At 40.0% G+C, this 26,824-nt stretch overlaps 1 protein-coding gene across 1 annotated transcript; it reads right to left on the reverse strand.

The window, feature by feature from the left end:
- Positions 1–1,845: 1,845 nt before the first annotated feature.
- INO80D (INO80 complex subunit D) lies at positions 1,846–26,048 on the reverse strand. The gene is made up of 9 exons (XM_009807392.2): positions 25,827–26,048; positions 19,374–20,122; positions 16,095–16,203; positions 10,399–10,623; positions 8,270–8,379; positions 6,258–6,391; positions 4,577–4,794; positions 4,020–4,177; positions 1,846–3,029 (listed from the first exon to the last, which is right to left on the reverse strand). The coding sequence occupies exons 1-9, from the start codon at positions 26,042–26,044 to the stop codon at positions 1,861–1,863; spliced, it is 3,090 nt and encodes a 1,029-aa protein (XP_009805694.2). The 5' UTR covers positions 26,045–26,048; the 3' UTR covers positions 1,846–1,860.
- Positions 26,049–26,824: the final 776 nt, after the last annotated feature.

Consider the following 26,824-nt stretch of genomic DNA (forward strand, 5'->3'; position numbering starts at 1 on the left):
TTAAATTCTGTTCCTTAGCAAAATGGAAGGAGAGGTTTGGGTCAGAGATTTTGGTGTGGACCTGACTGCTAACAAAATTAATTTCTATAGCAACTAAACTTCGTTCAATGATCCCTTGCTCAAACAATTTATTAGGCCTCCCTATTACATGTTCTTGGTATCTCTTAATTTCCTGAATTAGACTAGAATACATGCAGGTAGGGTGTTTTACTGTAAGGTAGAATTAAATCTGTCTTCTACAGTAAGAGACTGAAATATGGGATTTTCTATTCTCTCTTATCTGCATCTCAGAAACAAACCAAGAAGAGTAGAGACTTGTTATATTAAGTAGGAGCTACTTTTACAGTCAAAGTCAGAGTACAGTAGCAAGTTTGAGCCCTATAAAGTCACAAGCAAATTCCTTTTTTCCCCTTCCTGATAAAGAGATGCAAGTAAACACCTCAGAACTTCTGCTGCTGTTATCTCTTGGATTAAAAACCTTAAAATAAAATTTAAAAAAAAAAAAAAATCTAAAAGCTAGTGGACTCCTTTCTTTAAGAACTGAAATTACTACCAAAGAGTCTGAATACTATCTTTAGCAGGTGGGCAGTAAAAGCAAAACTGTCCTGCAGACCGAAGGAATTCTTATATTTCTATTTTGCTTTAGTGATTTCTCTTTTGGTTAGCCATGACTGCTGATAGGTACCTGCTAGTTCCTTCCATACATTCAGCTTCCCATACAGAGCATCAAACCCTACAAGTGTTGAAAAAACTATATGGCTCCCAGGGGGGCAAAACTATCCAAGAAAGTCTCAGTAGCTAGACATAATTTGAGAAATGCATCCATTTGAAACTTACCAAAGGGTCTGACCTAGACTTGTGTGGATGGGCAGAATACCAACCAAATTCTTCCAGTTTCAGCTGGGAAATACCTGTCAGCCTGTCAAGACAAGGAGTTCTGGACAAAGCCACACTTGAAAAGGCAAATCATCAATGCTACAAGGCCACAGTAATTCAGCAAGGGAGGGAATTTCTGCACAGAAATCTTCACTAATCCATGATCTATTTCAATCCTGTTTTTCTTTCTTTTCTCCCTGGGCTAACTTTGTATCAGCCTTCAGATTCTGGGCAACCAGTCAACTGATCCCCTTGCTGCTCAATGAATTAAAAATCATCATCATAAAACAAAAATCAGCATGCAGTAAGAACAGTGACCAGTTCTGGAAAGGGACAACTCCCACTTCTTCACCAAAAGAAGAAAAGGAACTGCTGCTCCCTGCACCCCAAACACACACACGCACACAGAGGAGGTCAAAAGACTATTTTAAGAAACTGCCAAACTCATCCTTGAACCATGATCTTGATTTAGGACTTCAGTGCACCATTCTCAAATCAATGTGTGCAGCCAAGTTTGCCATGCCAGATGCTACCTTTGGAAAAAAAGTAAATAAATAAAAAAAAAAAAAATCAAGAGACTTCTGCCCACTGGAAAACTTTCTACCAGATACTAATGGGATGGCAAGCACTGATCCGAACCCTAGGAAACAGTAACATGCATCAGTAATCTGAGGTATCTTCCCATTTCTAGGTCTTACTGCTAAGATCAATTACATCCAGTAACTGTGCTGTATCCTTAAGGAATTATTGGGGTACGGTGAACCTGCCTGCAATAAATGAGCACCGGTGCATAACAAGCACATGTGAACGCTACAGCAAGGTTCACAGAGGGCTAACCCTGGTCAGTACTGAAGCAGGGGTTTTCTTCTCAACCCCCTCTTAAAAAAAAGGGAAGGGAGGACAGAAAAAAATAAAGAGAAAGGAAAAAAGAAAGATAGAAAACACAGGTCCCCCATCTACCTGCACAGAGCCAGGCAGACAAGCTCAGTTGGAGGTGGTGAAGGGCGCGGATGCGTTATTGGTACTGGTAGCGGTGGCACCGGTCACTGCGAAGCCCGTGGGAGGAGCTATGGAGCTGTGGCTGGGCTGCAGGTCCTTGGGGATGCCACTGTGGGAGCTCAGCTGGTGCCCAAAGGCTGCGCTGAACTGAGGGAGCTGTTGTTTAGGGGAGGTGGAGGCCATGAGTTCAGCGGAGGCAGGACCCATGCCACTAAAACTGGTCTGCGGTAACCCCGGAAGCACACTGGAGCTGTTGGGGGTCACAGTGGCGAAGGCAGGCTGTGTGGTCTCTGAGTGCGAGGTGGTAGGTGGTGTGGACAGGGAGGTGGACAGGAGGTGTCCATCTGCACCAAGAAGGTTGCTAAACGGAGAGGGGTCCCCAAGATTGACAGGAAGATTTCCCCAGTGAGTTCTGGGGTTGACCACCCCGCTAAGTGGCACATCCAGCTGAGTTGGGAGCAAGTGCTGTGCCATCATGGGCATCTCTGCTGAGAAGGTAGCTGCCAAGTTATCACCAGAAAAGGATGTGGTGTGAGGGGATGTGATATGGTCACTGTAGGGAGACGGCACATGCTCACTATCATAATGGCTTCCATGGGGTGAGGAGTGTGAATGGTCACTGCTGTATTGCTGTCGTGAGGTGATCAGGTCATCTGCCTTGCTCAGCAGCTGGGCAGGGTGGGGCCTCTGGGAGGCATGGCTGCCATCATGAAGTCCATGAAACTGTCCTGGGAAGGCTCTCTCCCCAAGGCCACTCTGGCTTATGAGAGTGGCAGAAGTAAGGCCGACGTTGGCTGGGGCTGAGAATTGCCCCTGGATCTGCCCTGCCAGGGGCGTAGGTGGATTGGACAAGGTAGCAGAACGGAGCAAGTTCTCATCCAGCTCCAGACCGGAGAAATTATCATGTACTATACGCCCATTCAACAGCTCCCCCAGATCCGTGTTAACCTCTCGACTCAAGGACTGCATTCCTGGAGCTCCAGCACCTGTAGAGAACACCCCTATCCCTCTATCTGACAGCTCCTGAACTGGCACACCATCTGTCTGTGTAAGTACTCCAATGGTACTCAGGCACTCAAGAGAAGTTACAGCCTGTAGGGCCCGTTCCAGTTCTTCAGCCTCTTCTGTAGTCGGAAGGAGATCTCCATTTTTACCTGCAGAAACAGGGACAACCAGAAGTTAGCGCGCTCCTCTCAGGTGAGCCCAGCACTGGCACTCTAAGGATGCAGATGTACAGACAGTTCAGTACAGAGCTGCAGTGTATGATAACCTTCCAGAATTGCTTGCAGTACACACAAAATTTCCTTCAGCAGTGTTCACTAGGTAAGCAAGGTAAGAAAAACGAGAAATTACACCCTCCTCGTCAATGGAATTCCTTCTCTCTGCCTTCCTCTTCCACATACTACAATACAAGATGCCTCCCAAACTCACTAGACTTGAAGTAAAAATGCTTAAATAAGAATTTCTTCAATGCTGCAATAACACAAATAGTCCACAAACTCCCTTCTACTTACCACATTAAAGCCTGGACCTAAAATTTACACAGTCAGTATAATTGAGGTTAACTTCAACTCAAACACTGTCTGATGTCATATCATACTAGAAAATGACCAAAGAAATCACATACCCCAACTCTGGGCTGCTCTAATTTCTTTGTTATCTGTGATAGGTACTCAGCTTTAGAATCCAGAAATTCAGGCACAGTTCTGATCAAAAGCTAGTTTCAAAAATGTATTTAAAGATTTTATCCTCACTCTCTTCTCCTTTTATCAAAGGCCAACATTGACTGTGATTCCAGCCCCGCTCAATGGCTGAAAGATGCCATTACTGAGAATACTCTTGATTAAACTGCAACACTGACAGGCAGTAAAAACGTAAAATGAATTATTAAAATACTAAACCAATTAGGATTTTCAGAGCAGTAATTTTAAGAGCAAGCACAGAACTATACACACCAGTCTTCTTAAAGTCTGCTTTACTTCAGAGCTCACAAACAAGCAATAGAGCAAATGCACACTTCCTTGTCTAGAAGTTATTACCTCTGCAGGAAAGCAAGCAACACCTCAAAACGCATTTTAGAAACACTCACTTCTTCAGTTCACTGATTTGTGTTCACGTTAGCATAAAATAAAATAAAACGGTACCTTCAAAGAAATCAAAGTCTTGCAAGTCATCGGGCAGCCGTGGCAGGACATCAGAGAAGTCCTCCTGATTCAATTCCAAGTCATGTGGAATGTCTGTGATTTCGTTGGCGATATCATCAGGCAGCTCATCGGCACTCAGCTCTGGTGTGGAGGGACTCCTGGACAGAAAGTACTGTTACTCCACAGTATTCAACTCTGATTCCTTCAAACAACAACAATGAATGCCTAGCCATCTATAATGGGTGTTTCTCCACACCTCTTTTTTTTTTTTTCCCCCATCATCAAAGAAAAAAATGCTTTTATAAAGTTTCCTTAGGAAGCTTACACTTAGCCTATTGATTAAATACATAATAATAATATATAACAAATGCACAAACTCAGTAACTGCTTAAATCTAAAATGACCCACTCTAAGTTTTTTTCCAACAGTCACATGGAGATGCAATTTCTAGCCCCGCTCCAGATGCTGATCAGCACAGCAACATCACCCCTTTCTACAGTGCTCATTGACAATATTCAAGCTAGCAGTGAGCAAACTGGGGCAAGGCTACCACTGACCGTATGTGGGGCAGCTCTACTGGCAGTGAGACACTGGCAGGCATGGTGAGGTTCCCTTGGGGCACTGCGGGAGGAATAGGTTTCTGGGGCCGGCGTGGGCCTCGCCTCCTCTTCTTCTTGTGTTTTTTGGTAAGGGCAGGTGGCTTTGTTTTTTTCCTGGGTTTCCTCTGCTGCTGGTGCTGAACTTTACGGGAGCTGTCCCCTCTCAAGAAATTGTCCTTTGGGAATAAAACAATAGCAATGGAAGCATATTAAGAATAAGCATTGCTTTCCTTGCTTTTTTCCCCCCAGTCATTCCGCAAACATTCATAAGTAATGCAAGAAAGACTAACTTACACACAGGCAAGGTTACAAAAATTAAGCTGTTTCCTTCCTCATTGATCCCAATGGCAAAAATCACATAGACCAAATTATGAGGTATGCTAAATAGGAGATCATGCAGTGTCACTTTAGAAATCATCATAGCAAACCCTAACTAAATCAGTGCAAAACTGTAACCTTTGGCAGCATTCCTGTAAGTACTAAAGACAGAACACTGTTGTGAGGTGGCGATAATGGGGACAGTGTGGAGCAGCTGAAGCCAGCATCCTCAAGTGCCCAGATCTATAGAAGAGTGACAGCACTGAGGAAACGGAATTAATACTGTAGGGCTAGGGTAAGGATGTGGGTAAACAACTAAGGCCTCGCTGCTTTTCAACAGCAATCATTGACCAATTAAAAAATAAACCAAACCTTCATCAGTTTTCAGTTGCCATCATACTGGGAATGGCAGAGGATTGTATGTCCTACAGAAGTAAACCTTGAGAGACACGCTGAAGACTGCCTGGGAGAGGGGGAAAACCCCATACAAATCTGTGTAGCACAGACCCTCACATTTTAATCCAGAAAACTCCATAATTCACAAGTATTGGAGAGGCTGGACAAAAACAGTAACAAAAACCCCACAACAACCAACCAACCAACCAACCAACCAAAAAAAAAAGGTAGTTTTATGCCTACTGCCTTGAAGAAGGGACAAGACAGAAGTGGGTTTGTGAATTATCCTAAAAGTTTTGTTCTGGAAGATGTGAGGCATAAAAGGAGAGCAGAGGACACCATCTTAATTTCTGCATTCTCTCAACTTGTAGTACGCCACTGCTTTTTCTCTGGGATCCACAGATCCCTGAAGGAGGTTAAAGATAAATTCTAATAGTCACCAAAAGGTAAATAAAGTAGCAAAACCATTATTTGTATGCTTGTAATTGCTGTCTACACTTCCTCTAGAAAATATTTTGGCCCCTTGCATGGAGACTGTTTGACATGCAGTGTTCTTACCATACCACATTCATACTATATTCAGACCCAAGGGCCAGGAGTGAACCCAAATAAAATGACCACAGGATCTCTCACAATGATTTTCTATTTCTTGATTCAAGAGAGGAATCAAATTTCTTCCAGTGAAGGATATTCTCATGCACACTTTATTATACCCTCAAAAGTATGCAAAAGACTTTCACAACATACTTCATACTAATTGGGAATGTTTGGCATGTTTTACCCTCTTCAGAAAAATAAAAGGAAAGTACCTCTTTTTAGGTTCATAAACTCGCTAGTTGTCAAGCAAGAGTTCATAGAAAGATTGGGGCTAAAACTCCTCATCATCCCAATACACAAATAATTACAGTTTTGGCTTTGTACTTACCATTTTTTTGGCATGTTCTTCGCACAGAGGTGTCTGATGTGTAATGTCAAAAACTGGCACAGAGCACTGTTGACCATCCGCAAACTTGGCTGTGCAACTTGAGAAGAGCTGCTGAGAACGGTTCAATAAGATATCTGTGCATTTCTGCATCAGGAATAACACGCGAGGCAACAATGGAGGAACGCCCTTTGATTTATCAATCTGATGAAGATAAGAGCCTTCAACTCTACCTGTCCATAGATGCTATCTTTAATGAGTACCTGAACTTTATTATTCAAGTTCAAAGCCAGGTAAGGCTCAAACCCAACTTTTAAAGTGAAAAACTGCATTCATGCAGAATCTCTAATGACTTTATTATACACTGAGATAGTTTTATGGAAGCAGCCATTTCACTAATGAGTTCTTAGCAAAAAGAAGCCTTTTCCTGGAGTCTTAATCAATAGATCAATAGTAGCAGTTGGAACAGTGTGGTCAACAGGACTATTTCCTTACAGACTAATGACAATCCATACTGAAACATTAAAGAAAGAGTATTTCTTAATTCCACCTTTTAAGGTACATTCTTGGCATTTATCTTTAGAGCACAGACAAAGAAGTTTCAAGATCCTTCCTGCTCCTCTGAAAAAAAGACGTGCAATCAGACAGAAAGGTCAAGTAAATCCAAATGCAAGCTTGCTGAGATTTCCTTCAGAAAAATCCCCTGCAGGAGTGAAAATGTTTCCAGACTTAGAGCAAATCAAACAGATATTCCATTGTGTTTTTCAAACAACATTAGAAGTACTTCTTCCATCTTGAACAGTTCTCAGACCTCAACATCACTATGTATGTTCAGAAAATGTTAAAACGCAAAAAAAAGGACAAAGAAAATGGAAAACCTGCAGAACAGTCCAGATGGCAGACTTGGATGGATAGGTCAGAACCAAGAGCCTGCTCATTTTAGGAGAGACTGTTTCCATTGAGAAGAAAGTGTAGAGGGAAAAAATGGGCACAAATGCAAAATCACTAGGTCTTGACTTCTCTGCTCTACACACACCAACAAGCAAGACCACTTAAACTTTAAAAAAAAATAATAAAAAAATCAGAATCAAACACAGCTGCACACCATGATGCTCTCTCATAGAGAGGTTTTGAACTGCTCTGCAGACTACTTTTAAGAGGCCTGCAAAAATCAACCAAGAAAAACCAGGCATCTGCAAACCAAAAAGATTGAAAAGGTGCTGCAGTCTGATAGCAACTGGAACAGATCAGCACTAGTTACTTAAAATACCAAAACCAAAAGCTTCAACAAAAGGAGTCACTCCAACAAAAGTGCCCACAATTCTTCAGCTAAAAACAAAAAAGGCAAAGTCTGCAGAATTCTTAAGTATTCCAGGTCAGAATTCTGCCTGTTTATAGCCTTCAGAATCAAACCTCACATCTAATGTGCTCCCTCCTTTCTGTGACCCTCATGCATTGACTCTTAACATCCTCTTCAGGCTTTGTTTGAAATCCCAAGCACTGAAAATCCTTCCTTATCTAGAATTTGGATTCTGTGACTCCTTCTATTCTCCTTCTTTAAACAGTGCAAAGTATCAGATTTCCATCTTTCTAGTCAGTGTAAGCCATCTTTTTATACTACGTGTAACAACTTGTTCCCATAAACCCCTCATAGGTGGTTAGTCTACCTACCAAGAACTGTATGAAAGCCATGAGACTGAAAGCCGCGTGGTTTGTACCAAGTCATCAGTAAAAGACAATAATTTTTGTAAAGGCTTCTTGCACCTACTAAACACAGCTTACAAAGTAAAACAATGTGACTGTAATAGATACCAGTGGCAAACTACTTATCTTCCCTGTCTACAGATCCAAATCACACAGACAAATTAAAACTGAAGTAGTTGATAAGATACTAACAAATAGGTATTTCTTTGTGAAAACATATTTATCCATGCAAAAACCTAACAAACAAAAACCCCTAAAACAGAACAGCTTCCATGCCTGAATGCAACTCCCAAACAGAGTTAAGAGGATACGCTGAAAACAATGCCTGGTGAATGGAAGGGCCTTGTTAGTGCACTGTTCTCCTTTCGAAGTCCCACTACAGGTTGTTGGTTCTGCATCTCTCTGCCTCACTTGGCTTGTGCTGAAAAAAAAGCATAAAAGAGTTTAGAGGCAAAACCCCAGTCTCAGGTGGTTACTTAGCACAACTACTGCCCTGAATGTGGCACATAGGATGAAAAAATGTAACACACGCGTGTGTGTCATGATCCAGATGGGTGCACACTACTACCAGACTCTACACAGGGATAAAGAATAGCTGCCAATGACAGGTGAAGGTGTGACTGCAGTAACAGGGTTATTGTTTATTTCACAGGGCCTTAATTGTAATGAGAGGTGCTGGGTGCTACTACCATGTAAATATTACAACACCCTGCAACAGAGCCAAGGACACCAGTACGTGAGTGTCAACACAGCTGACCCTTAAAATGAGGTCAATCTTTAAAATACAATATATTTGGTACATGGGCAGACAAGTGCACTTTCAAGCCTGTTCATAAAACAAAACATGCCGAGCATCCCCAGAGCTTACATGCAAGCATGTGCTCAGACAAACTTAGACTGAGCTCTGGAGTGGCAGAGCCTGAGCGTGCTCAACATGGGTAAAAGCTCTCCTTCATCAACGTGCTACAGCCCAATCCACCAACAGGTGCCCAGAGCTGAGCGCTTCCTCAGCACAGCCTCAATGCTTTGAGCCTGAGCTGCAAGCAGGCGACCAGACAGCAGTGTGGATAAGTACTGCAAGCGTTACACAGCTCGCTAGGCATTAGCCTGCTCTCAAGGCATTTGTCACCTTCACGTAGATAAAGCTGGCGATTCCAGGGCTGAATTTCACCTCTGTACACACTGTTTTCTAGGTTGACAAAAAGCTGTCTGTAGCCTGACTGTTTTCCTTCAGCCATTTCTGTCATCATCTGCACTTTGACTGAGCAAAGTTTTAGTTAGCAATATTACTCCTGTGAAAAATTTCATAACTGAAAAGACTCTGGTTACTTAAATTAACCAGAGCAGCGATGACAGGCATACCTGGCTTTGCCAGTCTACCCAAAACAACGTAATCTTTTTTGCGTAATAAAAGGCAAAAATAATGGAAAAAAGACCAGCAAGAGCTTGCCAGTTCTGGCAAGGGTTTGCTCTAGTTTAAGTTTGGAGACATTTACACAACTTTGTAAACTAGTAATGTACCTCTACATCACAACTCTGAGCAGCTCTTCAGCATCACTCCACCTCCCCAACAATAAACCCTCCAACCGTCATGAACCACAGCCCACTGTCCAGGAACAAAAGCATCCCATAACCAGAATATACTCTCAGTATCCTGCTCCAGCCTGTTTCTCATGTTAGCCCCCCTATGCCCCACAGTCACACATCCTGTAAAGCAAAACCACAACAGCAAAAGGATGCTGCTGGTACCCAAGACATAACGCCAGGGTTCAGAATTACTCTGTTTCTGCACAAATATGAATCAACCAACTCTCAGTATGCTGAGAGCTGGAGGGACGTTGACATTATCTAGAAAGAATTCCCATAGAAGGTAACCTTCAGAGTTGTTAGAAGATATTTATTTTGTTGCCAAGTTTCATTTAATGTTAGATTGAGTTAAATCTAACAAAAAAGCGTGAGCTTAAGTTTGATTTGCTGGGAAGAGAATTAAGAAGAGGTACAGACTTTTCAAAAAAAAGCTGTCTGAAAAACGAAATCTGAATTGAAGCAGTGAACTGCAGACCAGACTGCACACCTTCTAAAGAACTAGGCTTAGTGAAGTACCAGGTATTTGAAGGCAGCCAGAATACACAGATTAATTAATAAGAATAAATTTTAGCAGGCCACTAACTTCTTTTGTGACATTTAAGAAATTGGGCTCAGATACTGCTGAACAAACAATCCACATTTTAAAACATAAAGCTGGAGAATGCCTGTCTTCATGGAAGACATGGTACGCCATCTTTATTTTACTCCACTGAGAGGCATTTATGTGTCGTGTTTTTTCTGCCTTATGCGTGCCTACCAGTTTCAGAGCTCAGCATTTCAGCTGCTGGATACCCTGCCCCATCTCCACCCTGTCCAGACCTCAGGTTACTGTAGTCACAGGGGAAGGTCTAACCTGGTACAAGCACATGTAGCTCTTCGGAGTTCTTGTATCAGTTGCCCAGCACGCTCCGGCTCTCTGCTGGCCGCCTGCAGCAAGGCTTTCCGGAGTGTATGCCGGCATTTCTTCTGACGAGATTCTGCCCGCTCCAGGCGGCAGAGGTGCTTGTATTTCTGCTGAAAGTAAGTGCAAAGTCTGGTCACCCTGGAACTCCTGTCATCTGCATTGTCATCATCGGACCTGAAGGAGGGAAAATAAAAACAAATGGGCTTTCAACTATTTTTTCTTTCAAGGAAGCTAATTTGTCATTTTAATAGAATTGTTAAGTTGGCATTCATCTTCTAGCCCCATAAACATCCAAAGGCTGAAATCAGGCAGGGATGCTTGAGAAATGGTAAGAGCAGGATCCCTTTTGAATTCTAAAGGTACTTACCCTTCTTAGTATGTCATTATTAGAGATTACATCAATTTATCATCAAGTCTGACACATTTAAATGTCTGGAGCCTGCTGTTCAAAAAAAAAAAATCTATACTGTTAACCTTTATTTACTGTAAATGTCTCAGCAAATGAGACAATCTCTTAAATCAAAGTGCAATTAATGGAGAGGACAAGGGTGGGGAACTATGTAGTGGAAATTTATTGAAGAAAGGTCATGCTGGAGATGATGGTCAAATTCTAACAAGTACCAAAACTGCTGACCTTTTCCAATTCCTCTTACTCTGCCAGGTGATGTTTTCCTTCCTAAACCAAAATACACACTCACACAGCTAGCAGTTGATACTGCTTTCCCCTTGCTGCAGAGCTGAAGCTGAGTTACAGTACAGCCATGGAAAAGAAATTCACATTTAACTCCAAAGGTACTGAGGGAAAAATCAGACCAGGACTAAACAATGACCAGATGAAGGACTGATCCAATTCTTTGTTCACTTAAGAAAGTCTTTTCCCATTTATCTTGGCTTTCTGAATGTCCAGGCACGTATCAACAAGACCATCAAACCACGTCACCACATTCAGTTAAATGAAGTAAAAATCATGAAATGTAATAAAATCACTGGGACTTGTTAAAACAACAAGGCCCATGAAGCTACCCAGAAGTCCTCCACAACAAGCACTAGTTTGCAGAATTATTTTTTTTTTGTTCATGGAGCAACAAAGAGCATGCACTGAATCTAAGCAAAGCAGACTTTGTTCAGTTTTCCCTTAAAGTTTTTCCTTATAGAACAGAGAAACTTTTTGCTAACTTTCCTATCTGTAAAACAAAGGAAGGGCAGGGGGAAGAAAACAAGTCCAAACAAATGAAGCAAATCAAAAGCTCCCAAGGTTCAGACTGCAGAGCTTGGCCAGCGAGATTAAATGAACTGACATCCAAACCTGTGCACAGCAAAGCGGACCGCAACTAGCTGATGAAAAAGAGATGCGAAATACTGGCCATGATATTTACTAAATAAAGTAACATCCCAAAATACAGGCAGAATAGCTGTCCCTGAAAGGCAATGTGACTAAGACCTACTTTCCTTTCTGGAAAATCTTATTCCATTCACACACAGGCTAAATTTAAGAGACTGCATCCATCTCCGCTAAGGCTGCCCACAAGAACTCCACAGGAGCAAACACTGCCTTGACACAAATGCACATTTTTATAAAGTTTTATGTAAAGTCAACCATAGTATGTGTTTTGTTTGTTAAAACAGATTACATATTATTTTCTAGAAGCATAAATTACAAGTAATTAACCTCTGCAATTAAATGCTTAGCAGCAAATACAACCTGTTAAAAATATTTAACATCTGTAATGTTTAAAATATTTTCACATTGGAGATGAAAAGAAAATACACTTTTAAGATCTCTTAGGAAAGAATGCCTACTGGGAAAAAACACCTGTTTAGAAAAATTTCATTGTGTGCTATTTAAAATAGATTTTCCTTTTTCCAACATATTAATAGAAAACAGGAATACATGGATGGTATCAGACAGATACAGGTAGGTCTAAGGTCTTAGATATTTCATTACTGCTCTGGGCCAAGATTTTTAAACAAAGTTGCAGACATACTGACTTAATTTTAAATATGGCTACAAATTAACTTTAAGAAAAGACAGGAATATTCCTTAGAGAAAAAAAGTGTTTCTTTTGGGAGGAAAGAGTGGTTTTCAACGCAAATATCTCTATATTTGAGACTTTCTACTTCCCTCCCATTGAAATAGACAGAAAAAAGTCATCACACGTTAAAATATTTTGAACTGCAGTTTATGAGATAATTTTTAAAAAGCAGAAGACGACATACGTACAAGACGTAGAAAAAAATCATGCCCGCACTGGACAAGGGCTTATTTTGAGGCAAACAGTTTCTAAAAGCCTATTCAGAATTTTGTTTCCAGGCCAGTAAGATTAACCAAAACATATTTATATGTTCAAAGAAACCTAAAAATATCACAATAACATCTCCTTTTTTTTTTTTGCTAGGCAAGTTCTGAAACCGAAAGGTACTTTTATTGTTGTTCTTTCATAAACAAGTTTACCAACTTCTATTTAGTTTATTCTTTTAAGCTGCATATATAACTTCTGAAGTTCAACTTAATGTGTGGCATTTCCTTTTTTAAAAGATTTCTGAAAGTGCAGGCAAACCATTTGATAATCCAAAATGCTTCTTCCCAATCCTTCCCTTTAAGATTGTCATCTGTTAACATCAGGGGAATTATTGCTGAGTGTTCATGAAAAAAACAAAGGCAGCACAAAGCAGCAGAAAGGAAGAGCAAAAGGGTAGCGCGAGCAGTTGGGCACCATCAGGGAACCAGGAGAACATGCTCTCTACTCTGAGACATATCAGGAAATGTACTTCAAAACCCTCAGTAAGGAGGGATTTGAAGAACCTTCCCTTCTTCCTTTTAGTTCTTCTAGTTGTTGGGAGTTATTAAATCCAACTCTGACAATACAGTGTAGATATTTGCTCCTTTGAGTGAGCTGGTATGAGGAGGGACTCCAATCCCCACACTCCCTTTTCAAACTTGCTACTTGAAATGCTCACTTTATCTATATTTCAGTGCAGGAAGTGAAAAACTACCTTGTTTTAAAGTTGTTTGTTTCCCAGTACTTTCTAAGCTACAAGACCCAGTACTCAAAGCCTCTGGGGGTAAACTGCACTAATCTGCGGCAGGGAACAGACCTTGCTCTCCCTCCGAACTGCTGCTCCCACGAGGAATTCCTCCCACCCCAACAGTCTTCCCTGCCAGCCACTGTGCCTGCACTGTGCCCGGTGCCAACTCCTGCGCTACTATTTGAACTCAAACATTTGTGCCTGCCTTGAAGCGCTGCATCTTGGAATCCTGCAACCACAGGTACACTGTTTTTCAAAATTAAAGGACAGAATAATAAAAGCAAACATTTGGCCTGTGCTTCCCCAGATTATTGCAACAATATGAATTTTACAGATTAAAAGGCCAGAAGGCAAGTGAACTCAAAAATGTATTACAGTTAAGACATTAATTTTAAACCAATCTGGTGAATTTCTGAGAGTTTAAGAGCAGCTACAGTATCACACAAGAAAGTTAGAGGATTCCCCCCACAATCACACAACCAGAAATGCTGAGAACAAGCTGTCCAGTAATGCAGAAATTAACTGTTCACTTTCTTTTACTACTCTGTTCTGAGAAGCATCCCTCCTGCTGTCTTCCATGGAGTCAAACGGAAAAGGACAGAATGCAGCTAGCTGGTGGGGAGTTATCCCTTTCACACAGGGCCCGCAAGCTCAGACACAAAGGAACAGAGAAAAAATAGCTTTAATTTTACTGTGAAAAACGGTAAGTAAATTCCCATAGGCTTAGATTGCAGAATCTAAAGGTTTTGGGAAACAATCTCCATTGTCATAACAAGTCATTGGCTGACTAAGTTAGGAGCCACCAGTCTGCACTGCCAGATTAGCAAGACAGAGTCATTTTGACAAATCAAATCACCCAAGAAATAGTCTGAACTAATTCATCTTCAGCAGCAGACAGATCACATTGCAAAAGTGTCAAAGTGAATCATTTCAGGTAATAAAAACCTCTACAGAAGCTTACAGAATAGGAATTAAAGTTTTAGAAGGCTGACATCAAGTGAATGTATCATTGTTTATCCATAAACAAGATTAGGAAAATTGTTGAAGAGCTAACACTAGGCAGGCTGACGGAAGTACAAAAGCAGCCAGTACCATACAAAAATGTATCTATCATGATTTAGTAAGGACAGTATTTAATTGAAGTGCATAAAACGCTAGAATGGAACAGAAAATGTCAAGACAAGGTATTATTTTCTCTCAGTATGTGAAAAGAATAGGAAAAATCCAAAGGACGTTAAGACAAATAGAAGACAAAACACACAGAGATGACCTTCATAAATTGACAAAAAAACAGGGATCTATGAAAGAACCAGATGAAATGTCAAAGAAAGAAGAGTGTAAGGGAAGATATTTAATAGATATATCTGCTTTGAAAATTATGTATGATCTAAAAGTCTGAAGGTCTGTTCATGTTTTCCCAAAACAGTTTATTTAAATGTTGTCTTTCAAGTTAAAACTAATGTTTGTGAAAGCTCACTATCTCTCTGACTGCTGATGCCCTAAAAAACAATGGTCATTCATAACAGAAAAAACCCTATCTTTTAAAAAAGGAAAGTCTACACACTGCTATTAAGCTTTGATACACTGAAGGCTCTCAGTATTTAGTATCCTGGTGTCTGTCCTGATGACAGAGATACAGCTTTGTTGTTCACCTTGTGGACAATCTTTAGAGATGTTAAAAGTTCTGGTAAGGTTCAGAATTTCCACGTAACAGCAACATAATGGTTCATTAATATCATTACTCTGTGATATTTAAAAATTAAACAAATGGGAGAGAGTTGTAGTATCAAAAAGTCCAACTGCACAGTGAAAGAGAATCACGTTGTAGAAACTACAATCAAACTTTACTGAGACCCAGTTTCCTTTTGTTATCAACATGCTTCAGTTTTGTTACAGTACTATGCTTGGGATGCTTTGCTTTAACTTTGCATCTTAAAATTTACATTAATAGACATATATTATCATATCCTGCTGTAAGTTCAGATTCATGACTTAGCAGTATATGGAGAACACTGTAAGCCTTTCTGCACCAGCAGCTAATATCTGCTCTGATTATCCTTTCAATCACATCACTTCCTTTCAATGCTCATAACTATTTGACAGAGGTTTATTCAACACTTAAATATGAAAAGAAATACCATGCCCTTTAAAAAAAAACCACATTAAAACAACATCCTGCACAATTACCATACAGATTAGTAAGTAAAATGTAGCAAGTTTACTAACAAGGTTATTCACAAACAGTAGGAAAGACAAGAAACCAATAGCAACTCACTTCGATTGGTTCTAATTCAGGAAATACCTCTACTCTGCAAGGCACACAGGTTCATGAATAAGTCCCACTAAACTCAATTAAACTTAGGCAAATAAGCTTAAATTCTTTCCTGATGCATCCTTCTGACAGCAGACCGCACAAAGGTCTCTAAGTTAGGTGGAAACTGGGACGGAGGGCGACAAGCTGTTTCATAGCTCTTACAAACATGAGTTTAAACAATCCTTTGTTTCAGCAAAGCACTCGAACAAGTGCTTAGGTTCCACTGACTCCACTTGAAGTGAAGCTCACATTTACACGATTTAGTTCATCAAGGCCAGCATGAATACTAAAGAATCATACTCACTCATGTCTCTCATAGCCGAGAGTTTCTCGGATAGACCACGCAACCTGGTAAGGGGAGGTTTGCTCTGAATCCTCCAACTCTTCTCCACTGTCTTCAGACCAATCCAGCCCTAAGGGAATTGAAAACATAAAAGCTGGATGAAAAGTGTATCCACTTCATGTAAGTCTCTGAGCAACTTATGGCACAAAAGATGAATGTGTAGTATAGTCACAAGCATAATTATATTTGATTAAATCATACAATGTTCTCAATTACACAGGAAAAGTTACAGTAACAGCTCCACTACAGTGTGTAAATAGCATGCACTGATTTTTGTCAAATTTTAGTTCTCCTTTTAAAATCCTTATTGGCTTCTTTATCCATAAGCAGTGGAAGAAAAATCGCCAGTTTTCTTACCCACGGAAAAATATCACAAGCTTTCACACCAAGCACATGGAATCTTTAGAGACAAGGTGAGAGAGAAGTCCCTGCCACGAAGAACTGACTGTCTGGCATTTTTTAATACTATATGATCTAAATAGGCCACTTTAATTTCTTTTTATATTCTGACCTCTGCTCTGTGCCAAAACACAAGGAAAATAGGAAAACCGTAAGACAGAGTAGCATGGATAGAGATAGATACACAGGATGGTCCTCAGTCTCTGTAATTGCCTGCCAAATGTATACGTTAGCATGAAAAAGAGAGCTAAAGAGCAAGATGCAAATACTCCTGCACTTTTACTAAGCAGCATGGTTTTGCTTGATGATGATGCAGTAGGATCAACTTATTGTATGCACCAGCAGCCTCAATTAGTCACACTAAACACAATCGTTGAACAGGACAGTGAGAAACAGAGTCCAGTAAGTTCTCAGGTGGAACCTTTTATCTGGAGCTTCATCTTTAGCAGTTTTTCCTTCTCTCTTCCATACTCAGTGGAATTCTTGCCAATTCCTTGCAGCAGGTGGGATAAATCCCATAACTGCATTTACAAGATAACATTGGTTGGACTTGATGATCTTACAGGTCTTTTCCAACCTTAGTGATTCTGTGATTATTACTTTTTCACTTTCTTGTGTGCTCCTTGAAAATGGAGCAGCAGTCGGGATAGAGTTAAGAAGCACTTTATTTTTGCTAAAAATAAACTAAACGACTATATCTGAGATTATTCTGAAGTCAGATGCTTTGAATTTGGGAAACGCATCAGTACTTGGTCACCTACTTTCAGAGTTAGGGGCACACACACACACTTGGAATACAATGATTAGGAGCCTCTTCACCATTTAGAAGCAACACTTTAACATAAACCAGAAATATCAGAAACCCTAGTTTTCAGGAACTTCAGCATCCTGAAAATTCTATTCTTCATTCCTATTTTTAAGATATGCATTTGAACTAAATTAAGATACCTTAAGACATTTGATAAAATGCCAGAATTACACTTACAACTTAAATGTTTTTTTACTCTCGTCCCTTCCATAAAGGAATGAAAAAACAGCCTAATCATTGGATAAAGATGTCCACAATTAATACCATGTAACAAATTATTTACCCAAAGTTTAAAAATAAAATCAGAGGTTGCATTGTTTTGCTTCTAATGGACACTGCAGAAATGAAGGAATAAAATCTAATCCAGATTCAGCTATACTCATACTGAAGACTGCAGTTACATTAATATCCAATTCCATGGCTCTGACGTAGGTACACGTAAAACTGGCTGCATCTTTAAAAAGATTCTGTGCAGTCATCTCTAGTGCTACTCTATTGTAAAAAAAGAAATCCTGAAATTCTCTGAACTGGCATAACTACTCTTTAAAATTAAGGCATATTATGAATAAATAACAACTATATTTTCCATTCTCACATAATTAATATGTGAATTCCTTTACTTGGTCAAATAGAAAATGTTCTAATCGCATACACATACAGTTATGCACCTGCATAACTGTACATTTATAGGTCTAATCAGGTTTTTTTACTATGCCTGTTTTTTAGGAAAATGTATTCTCGTCATCATTTGAGAATGTAAAACATTAAACACAGAAAGGGATCTTTCTACAGTCTTTCAAAATGCAGGTCACTTTCTAAGCTATTGGGGTCTGTGACACTCAGAAGTTCCCCTGGAGCTGCCATTCCTCAAAAGACCTGCATTATATGTAGGACCATCAAAGCGGTTTTCTGAAGATCAGCATCCTTTGGAGTCATGCTATGGAATGCTAATTATCTTCTGAATAAATAGTAAAGCTATCCCATGAGTGCCAAAGGGCAGATCTTAACAGCAAATTAAAAAAGGGTTAATTGGAATAGCAAAAATTACAGACGTTTGCAATCAAATAAGATGTTGTATAAAGAACTAAGCATCATAAATGGCATTCCTCCTCTAATATCACACACTGACTCCTGTTTCCCTTCTCCCTATCAGTATTTTATTTTTTAGAGAAGTACAATCTAAAACTAAGTGGGAAAGTAAGGTAACTTTGGAGGGTGAGGGAGGTAACAAGGACATCTAAGTGTACCTAGGTCTCTATTCATAATCAGACAAATAAGCCACAAAGTCAAGTGGCTTTCTAAAGCCTTATAGAGCACTACTGCCATAGCAGCAAGTTGGTTATATTTACTTACATTTTCACAAGCAGCAATTGATTATTACGGTTTCTAGACAATAAATAAGGAGGAGACTATTCCTGCACTGGTATATAGACAAGACTCCACCCCTCCAATTACCTTCTGTAACGGTGCTGCCCTCCTGCACTAATCTTTTGCTTTTGTTCATCCACGTTCTGTACGAGCCCAGAATAGGGCCAGTCAAGAAAAATTCTCTAATGTTCCAATTTTCCTAGTCAAATCAACTTGAAATTTGGATCTGCACAGAATGATGGGCCAAATCTCCAAACTCCTACTTGCACTCATTTTATAATGCGCACTTGTCACATATTTAACATTCAATCTAACCTTGTTCACTCATGTAGGTACAGTTGCGCCACCTTTACTACTCAAGCTGCAAACCTTCTGTATGATGTGTGTATCATCCAAGCAATGCTTTCTACGCCTCAGTTTGATTTCTCAAATGGTTAACAGGACTTTAAGAATAAACAACCAAAATGCCATAAACCACATGCGATGGGTCCAGGCATTCCCTTCATAGAGAACAGGGCTAAAGAAGACACCAAGAGATTACTCAGTTCAGGGTTATTTTGTAAGGACCACACACGAATGCAGGACAGGTCCTGGAAGACATTACCTTTTTGTCTTTTGGTTTCAGATTAACAAATAAGCAGGCGGTGCATTTATTATCTACCCACCTAAATGTGGAAACAGATCAGTGTCCAGCTGCTGTTTTCGAGTGCACAGTTTCACCAGTCTCTGTAGCCGGCTCATGCAGGACGAGTGCGGAGAAAAGGCTGTGGCTTTCATGAGGACCCGATCAGTCCTTGGAGGGTCCGTGACAGGAGCCCTAGCGGGTGGCAAGAGAGGCAGAGGTCTCTTGCTAGACAACTGCCGGGCTTGTGCTATAGTGTGTGTGGTGGGTGCCACTCCCTGCATTGGTAGGCTGGTGTTCGGAGGTTGAGGTGACTTGCAGACTACGCCCTGCGGTAGCCCTGTCGGCTTTAACGAAGCTGATGAAGGTGGCAGATGGGAGTGCTGCTGCTGCAGAGGCTGCTGCTGCAAAGGTGCAGGAAGGGGGCTAAAGTGCTCTTGGCGAACTTTTAAAATCTCTGTCTCTCTCTGGCGCTGCCGGTTTTGAGCCAACTTGCTCTGCAACTTTTTCCTCACTGTCGCCCCTTTCTTTAGGTCATCATCCTCCTCGTTGAAAGCAAAGGGGTCTTCTAATTCTGCCTCCAGGTAGTGGAGAGGAAGCCTAGCCCCTGGAGGGGAGAGGGACATCCCATCCAGTCCGTTGGGCATCTTCAAGGCCAAGGTGGGCACTGTCAGACTGAAGGCCATAGCATCCATCTGATGCCTGACCTTTACCTCCTCTATGGGATCATTCTTTTTCTTCCTCTCCTTTTTCGGTATAAAGCCAAGTACCTGCAGGTGGCTGTTGCAGTACCTTTGAAAAGTAAAAGCAGTCAGTTATTAACTCAACTCTTGCAAGTAAAATCTGAAGAAAACAGACATCATTAAAGGGAAATCCACACACAGCCATCTTATGCAAATTTAGATTGAAACACAAGGAGTTTTAGAAGAAGTGTACACAACTGCTTCTAATACAACAGATAACTGTGGTGTTCCCAACCTGTAACAGAAAACAAAAACTTACACAAGTGACAATTTGTAATCTCAAGATAGAAAAGTCTTCAGTCATTATTCATAGGAGATTCACACACAATCATTCAAAATATTTACTCTCTAATAGGGTGAATACTCACAAAACAAAGCAAACAAAACAAATGGACTGTCTGATACATAAATCAGTATGAACTCAAGCCACGAACTTTGATCATTTCAAAAGCTCCCAAGAAAAAGTACATTGAAGACTACTTCCTTTCATTTGGCTGTTCTTTCACTAGTAGTTAACATTTTCATCAACGCACACATTATTGTTATGAATTCCACTGTGGTTGGGAGCAGTTTCTTATATGGACAATCTCACTAGAGATACCTGCTGAGAAGGGTCGCTATTTGCACTTAATGAACAAGTAGCATAAATATTTAAGTTCTGTTTTAATACTTTAACATGATTAATTTTGTAGCCAGAGGATTAACTGTATGTTCTTCAAACAAAAATCTAGTTTAAAAGAAATTCTCTGCTGCTAGAAAATGTTTACACAATACCAGGAATATGTATACACACAATCCACAAACATGGACTTTAAGGTCTTCTAATATAAAAAAGCTTTTAAAGTCACATTATTAAAAACAAAAAAAAGGGGAAAAAAGGACAAATTCTTTGAAAGTTTGTCATGAAAATTAAAAGAAGAGTTACAATTTATGGCCACAGATAACATACTAAGAAGTAAACAATTAATTTTTGCCTGATTAAAACAAGCAGGTAACAGAAATGTAGGAACCATGATCTGATCCTTTTCCTGTTTCACACAGGCAGGCCCTCCTGCCTCTGTAGAATGCCACCAGCAATCAGACTTCTGCCTTTGCAGGATCCCATCTATAACTTGCAGCTTATAGATGAAAACAAAGATTTCGGGAAAAAGTGATGTCTACATCAAGGTATTAATGCAAGCTAAGGATGTATCCATGAAGATATTCATGGATATGAATAAGGACAAGATAAGAAAATATACCATGAAGGTACAAAATCCGATCAGTATGAATCTGAGAAAAGTATTTACTCCTGGTCTTCATGGAGAAAAAAGAACAGAAAAGCCCAAACCAAACCCCGAGAAAGGTTTAACACTTCAGTTTAGTGACTTTCAACTTCCTGTTCCACCCCTAAAGAACCAATGTGTGAACTGCTTCTAAAGGGTCCATAAAAGGCAAAAAAAGAAAAACCAAATCCATATACACTCCTTAACTATCTCCATACATGTAGTTTCTTGAGGGTTCCACACCCCTAAGGATTCACAAATCAGAAAAGGCTGAAAAATACTGCTACTTACTATTGTCTAAATAATTTCTTCATTACATTAAGTTGTAAGAAATAAATCAAAATGAGGCAAGCTGAAAACCAGCAATGTGTGGAGTCCTTAGTAGAATACACTGGAATACTGTAGATTCATAATGAGAGATGCACTTCTAAAAATAAGATTACATAATGAGGGCTCAATAAAGCTTCCCTTAAAGTCAACAGCACTATTCCCATAATTAAGCACTTTTAAACTATTTTATTTGAACAAGACTGATGAGATCAATTAGAACAGCACGTTTAGTATGACAGAAGAAAAAACAATAAACAGACAAGACAAACACAATGGAATTTTTCCCCTCTTATTCCAATAAGAAGAGAGTTTTACTCAGTGTGAATACTTCCTTTATATTGTTCAGAACTTAAATATTGGCACCTTGTGCTTGTGCAGGAGCGAGGAGGTAAAACTGACTAGTCTGTTTTTATTGTGAAAAACAAAGAGAAAACAGAAAATAGAAAATGTGAATAAACCTATGAAAGCTAATTAGCTTGCTAACATTCTCCGAGTTTTAGGCTATTAAGGGTTTTGCTTGTTCATTTAGCTCTAACAGCATCATTTTTATATGGCAGAGAACAAAACTTCGGCTCTTTTCAGCTGACCATACTGCATCACTGAATGCCAATGATATCTTACACAGGCATCACCTCCAGACACAAACCCATAGATGTCAGGCTACAATATAATGAAAATATAGATCGCATGCACTTGCAGACCCCACTACACATTGACTTGGCTCTGTGCTTTAGGCTCTGTCTATCAACTCTCTGTCTTCCAGCATAACCAAGGCTGATACACCTTGCCTGCTGGACTAAAAGGAGCAAGAAGAAGCTGGGAAGAGCACTTGAGTCTTCTGTGGGTAGAGAAGACTACACGCAGGCAGTTTTGGCTAGGCATATTTATTAACATCAACTCAACCCTGGCCTAGCTGGTCCCATTCAGAGCCAGGTGGGCACACACACCCACTTCCCCATCCTTCAGGTTCCTGGATGGCTTTTTAGTTGGCCCTGGCCCAAACTGGCTCTGACTTTACGCGGTGCTGCAGAGCCTGGTGCAGACATTACCTGACTCTGCTGGAACCAGTCTGTAACCAGCTGAGTTAAGGCAATAAACTCTTTGGATCAGATGTAATGCCAGGGAAGGCGTTAGTAGTGCACGCCCCAAGGAAGACAGATTACTGCGAAGACTGGAATAGCATCTGCAAGCAGCACAGTTGCTTTCACATGGCTCTGAGCATGAAACCTGTTAGGGTCAAGCTGGCCCTACAAGAGCCAATTCTGATGCGCCTGTCTTAGTGGCACAATTTGTCACTTCTATAACCTGCCTGTGAGTTATTCTCAGCTGACAGTATCACACTAGGTATATAATATAGTTTTTTGCCCTTCCTTACTCAGTGCCAAAGGCACTTACTCTGTGCAGGTGAAGTCAAATGCAGTCAGCACATATGGTAAGAGTGGTGTGTTGATATCTATTAAAACTATCGTAACATGAAGCACACAAAAGCTGAAGGGCTCTGAAGGCTTCAGCTGGACAGTTTCCCACATCACTGGGAGGGCAAGAATCCAGACAGCGAGGTTTTCCACCTACAACTGCATTCTGCTTCCCAGTACATCCCAGACTGGTATCAAGTTCTGTCACTTACTTAAAGGAAGATCCAAATAAACTGGAGAGCATCTTGCATATTAACAAAATATATAAAGATTCTCTTGAAAGAGGAGAATTAGAGATAAAATGGTGTTTAACCCAGCTAAATTGTAATAACCCTGTACTTAAAAATTAAGTTGAACTTCATTATCTATGTGTGTATTTGGATAAGAAAGAATTAGGATACACATATTCAGAGGAAATACAGATACAGAACCCATGTCTGTATCATCCATATATATTCTTTAAAAAAACCAAAATAGTGAACAGAGAAACTAGACCTTAAATAAGGAAATGAAGTAATGCACTATTAATAGCTTTAATTTGTAGAATGTTAATGGTTAATAAGAAATCTAATAATATAGCAGCATAGTAAACATCTTTGTGGCTGGTAGCATCTCATTTGTCACCAATTGTGATAATTTTTTTTAATTATCTGTGGACAGACTATGAAGCTTTTGGCATATAATGCATGCATCCTGTTAAGTCATTTTACTTTTTATAATCTTTAAAAGTATATAAGAAGATAGCTGTCAGAGCATCATACAGCCTGCTTCTGATCATGTACAGTTACATGTCTAAAACTGTGACAAAATGACCATCTGACAGTAATTTTGTACACAGAAAATTAAAAGCTACGAGTGAAGAACTCAGACATAGCAAACATCTTTACATTGAACAGAGTGTGAAAAAAGTCTCCTAAGAAACAGATACAGGTTTGCTTGCCAAAAAAATAAGTTTAGAGCAGGAACAGTCTTATCACTAGCATTTGTTAAATTTTATTGTTAAAATTAAACTCTGCCCTGAGAAGCAGCCTTAAAATATTCTTTCAAGCTATCACATCCTCTCATTTGAAATTAAAAGTTTATTTTCTCCTTCAGACACCTGCTGTCCTCTTCAAGTACTGTAATGCGACACTCGACATGCAATTGAATTATTCTAATATAACATACACCAGATGTCATGACCACACTTCACTTTAACTCGAGAAAAATCAAAAAGAACAAAGTGTGAACTCAATTCAAGGTGTAAAGAAAAATCTCAAATTCCATGGGAACATACGACACCTAAAAAAGTGTTATTAAGTACTATTATGCCTATTGTTTTTAAGTATGGCCCCTGGTAAACAGCCACTCTGGCTCAGTCAGCTCTTGCATCTGAAATTACAGCATACCATTTGCGCTAACAATTTCCATGATCATTTCTGCGACCTTATTTCCAAAGAGCCTCAATTGTACAGCAGCAAAGAAACAGTCACTGACTGTCAAATTACAGCTTAAAGTTATTCATCTTGTGCCATTTGAGCATTTGCCCTACAGCTTTTGACAAACATTCATGTTTTTTTTCTCACTTCATCAGTCTCCTCAACTGAAATGGCAGGTGAAGTGCAAGTTAATTTAGAGCACAGCCCAACTGTTGTTTCAGACAAGAGAGGGAGCTATGAGCTGAGAAGGAAGTTATATGTAGGGCACAGTGGGAACACTGCTAATAATGCAAAAGGTTAGTGAATGGCAGCTAATAATGTGAAAGGTCAGTGAACAGTGGTTTGATTCTTTTTTGGCATATTTTGTTTATATTTTAGGTTAAAAAAATTGTTTCTAACAGAACAAGCCTCAGATAGTTAACACACACATTAATTAAACACTGTGTTACTGGCAAAACTTGCAACAATGGCTCTGAAAAATTAAAGTCATCTATACCTGGCAGCCAAGATTAGACAAATTCCGCTATTTCAGCCCAAGCAACACCAATGAGACTGGTGTTCAGGAAGTCTTGAAGAGCAAGGAAGAATGTCCTTGTGGTTACAGTATGGGCTGCAATTCAGGAAATCTGGTTTGAATTCCCAGCTCTCCAACAACTTCAAGCACTATCTCTTGCAAGGCATTTAATACCTGGGCACCTTGGGCATCTTCATTTGGGCAGGGAGAGGGAGAGGAAAGGGGGAAGCAAAAAAGAAAGGGAGTAGACAGCATTTTCCCAGCTGGCTCATCTGTTATCAAGTAATATTTATTTTATTCCAGTAATACAACACTACAGATCAGTACCAAATCACAAACACTGAAGTGTAATTCTGGATTCGTCCCTATGTGTCACTGCTCCCTAAGCCCAGAAGGTATGTATTTTCAACTGTCCTGAAAAAGTAGATGGAAGTGTGCTTTTGGCACAGCTGGCCAAACAAGCAGGTGTTTTTAAGAGCATGTACTGTGAGTGACAAAGCAAATTAATTAGAACAGCAGGTATTGTGTAGCAGGTTTGATCTGCAGTTTATAGTGAATTTGAGAAAAGCAATGAACCCTCCTGAAAACTTCCTTGGGAGTAAGTTACTGCCCACTTTCTGAGTACTTGACTCCCACAGAAAATAAAATAAAGTTCACTGGTCTTAAAACAAAACCCTCAAAGGAACATCCTGGAATTCAATCCACTCAGGCCAGTTCCTCCCTCATCCTGAAAGTAGGCAGCATCTTAAAAGAAAACTCATGCCTATGTCCCAGCCACTTCCCACGTCGCAGATGGGTAACCACAACTCACCTACGGTCCTCAGATTTGGGGATGGGGTTGGTGCAACGTTGGCTGTTATACTTGGCCACATATTCACATTGCTTGAAGGGGGCAGTCTTGTCCTCCAGAACGTGTCTGATACAGAAGGCGTAGCCGTTAAGTCGCCTCTGCTTGCACAGTTTGGGGCTATATGAGCACAAGGGCTTATTGTCAACCTCAGAGAAGTGTATGTGTTTGCCTTCATACATCACGTGACTCTATTCCTTGTGAACATCAGCTGAAAGAACCAAAATATTAAGACAAATCACATAAGGTAAAAAAAAAATGCATTCAGTTCTAGATTGTGTGTTTCATTTTGGCAGGAAAGAGGGACCCAAAACAATACCTGATTTTAAATCTTCTGTACCATATCAATGTTAAGAGAGAGCCCCAAGGACACCACTATCCTGGAATGAGGATGAATCAAGATGAAGCAGATTGTCTAAGGAAAATATCAAAAAGGTCAAAGTCAGTCAGAATAAAATAGATATTGTTACTGCCTAACAAGTAAGCGGTCAGATGTAGCCACTAAACCTGTGGTTCAGCTAGCATCCAATAAGGCAAATCCACTAGCACAATAGTTTTCAATCCGTAGTCACAGATCTTTGGAAACCGTGAAAGGAAATTATTGGGGGGAAAAATTCTACTGCCACCGCACTTAAACCTGTTAAACAAAACTCCATTCATCTACCAGAAAGCGATTAGGAGCTACAAGTTGAAAAAGGTTAAGCGTCAGATTAGGTCACTTGCTTTCAGGAATCAAGCTGAATGATGATTAACCCATTTGATTGCAGAAGTTTTACTTCAAGTATCTTTGCTCGCAAAAATGCTGGCAACTATCCTTGCTCTGTAAAATTTTAATTTCATCAGGCAGTGCAAGAAAGCTTTTTTTTTTTTTACCACACCTGACGAACAGTCTTCAGATCTTGTAGCTGCCCACAGCTTCTGCAAGCATCAATATGCAGTCCTTCCTGAGGTCATCATGGTTC

Source organism: Gavia stellata, chromosome 8 (assembly GCF_030936135.1).
Source record: "Gavia stellata isolate bGavSte3 chromosome 8, bGavSte3.hap2, whole genome shotgun sequence".
Taxonomy (NCBI): Eukaryota; Metazoa; Chordata; class Aves; order Gaviiformes; family Gaviidae; genus Gavia; species Gavia stellata.